Source organism: Octopus sinensis, unplaced genomic scaffold, assembly GCF_006345805.1.
Source record: "Octopus sinensis unplaced genomic scaffold, ASM634580v1 Contig00044, whole genome shotgun sequence".
In the NCBI taxonomy this organism is placed as follows: domain Eukaryota; kingdom Metazoa; phylum Mollusca; class Cephalopoda; order Octopoda; family Octopodidae; genus Octopus; species Octopus sinensis.
This window is the reverse complement of record NW_021823599.1, coordinates 10,001-10,761: the sequence shown is the minus strand read 5'-3', so window position 1 is coordinate 10,761 and position 761 is coordinate 10,001. Positions and strand designations below refer to the sequence as shown.

Below are 761 nucleotides of genomic sequence, written 5' to 3'. Positions count from 1 at the left end.
CACTGCGAAATAATACCACCACCATCACCACCACTTTTACTATCACTATTACTTCGTCAACCATTGCTACAATAGTCATCACCACTCGTCTCATTCCTACTACCATCATCACCGCTGTCACCATCACCAAAGCAGCCGTCAGCACAACCATTACCATTGCAACCACCACCACTGCCACTATCACCAAAAGCAACCATCACCACAGCAACCACCACCACTGCCACTATCACCAAGAGCAACCATCACCACAGCAACCATCACCACAGCAACCATCACCACAGCAATCAGAACCACAGACACCATTATCAAAGAATTTATCAATACAACTAACATCATAGCAACTATCATCGTAACAATTATCGTCATAGCAACTATAACCATAACAACTAATACCATAACATCTATCCCCATAGCAGCTATTGACTTGACAACTATCGCCATAGCAACTATCGCTATAACAACTACGACCATAACAACTGTCTCCATAGCAACTATCACCATAACATCTATCTTCATAGCAAACTATCGCCATAACTATCACTAGAACAACTAACGCCGTAACTACCACCATAGCAATAATCACTACAACAGGTAACACCGTAGCAACTACCGCCATAACAGCTATCACCATAGCGACTATAGCCATGGCAACGATTATCGTAGCTAACTATTACCTGAGACACCAACAACATAGATACTTATCAACATATATCACATTCACCATTACTGCCATCATCGCTGTCACCATCAAAAGCTGCTAA

The 761-nt window shown here is 42.2% G+C and overlaps 1 protein-coding gene across 1 annotated transcript; it reads right to left on the bottom strand.

Moving 5' to 3' along the window:
• Window positions 1-226: 226 nt before the first annotated feature.
• On the bottom strand, window positions 227-631 carry LOC115226837 (keratin-associated protein 5-3-like). The gene has a single exon (XM_029797836.1). The coding sequence runs from the start codon at window positions 629-631 to the stop codon at window positions 227-229; it is 405 nt and encodes a 134-aa protein (XP_029653696.1).
• Between the last annotated feature and the right edge of the window lie 130 nt (window positions 632-761).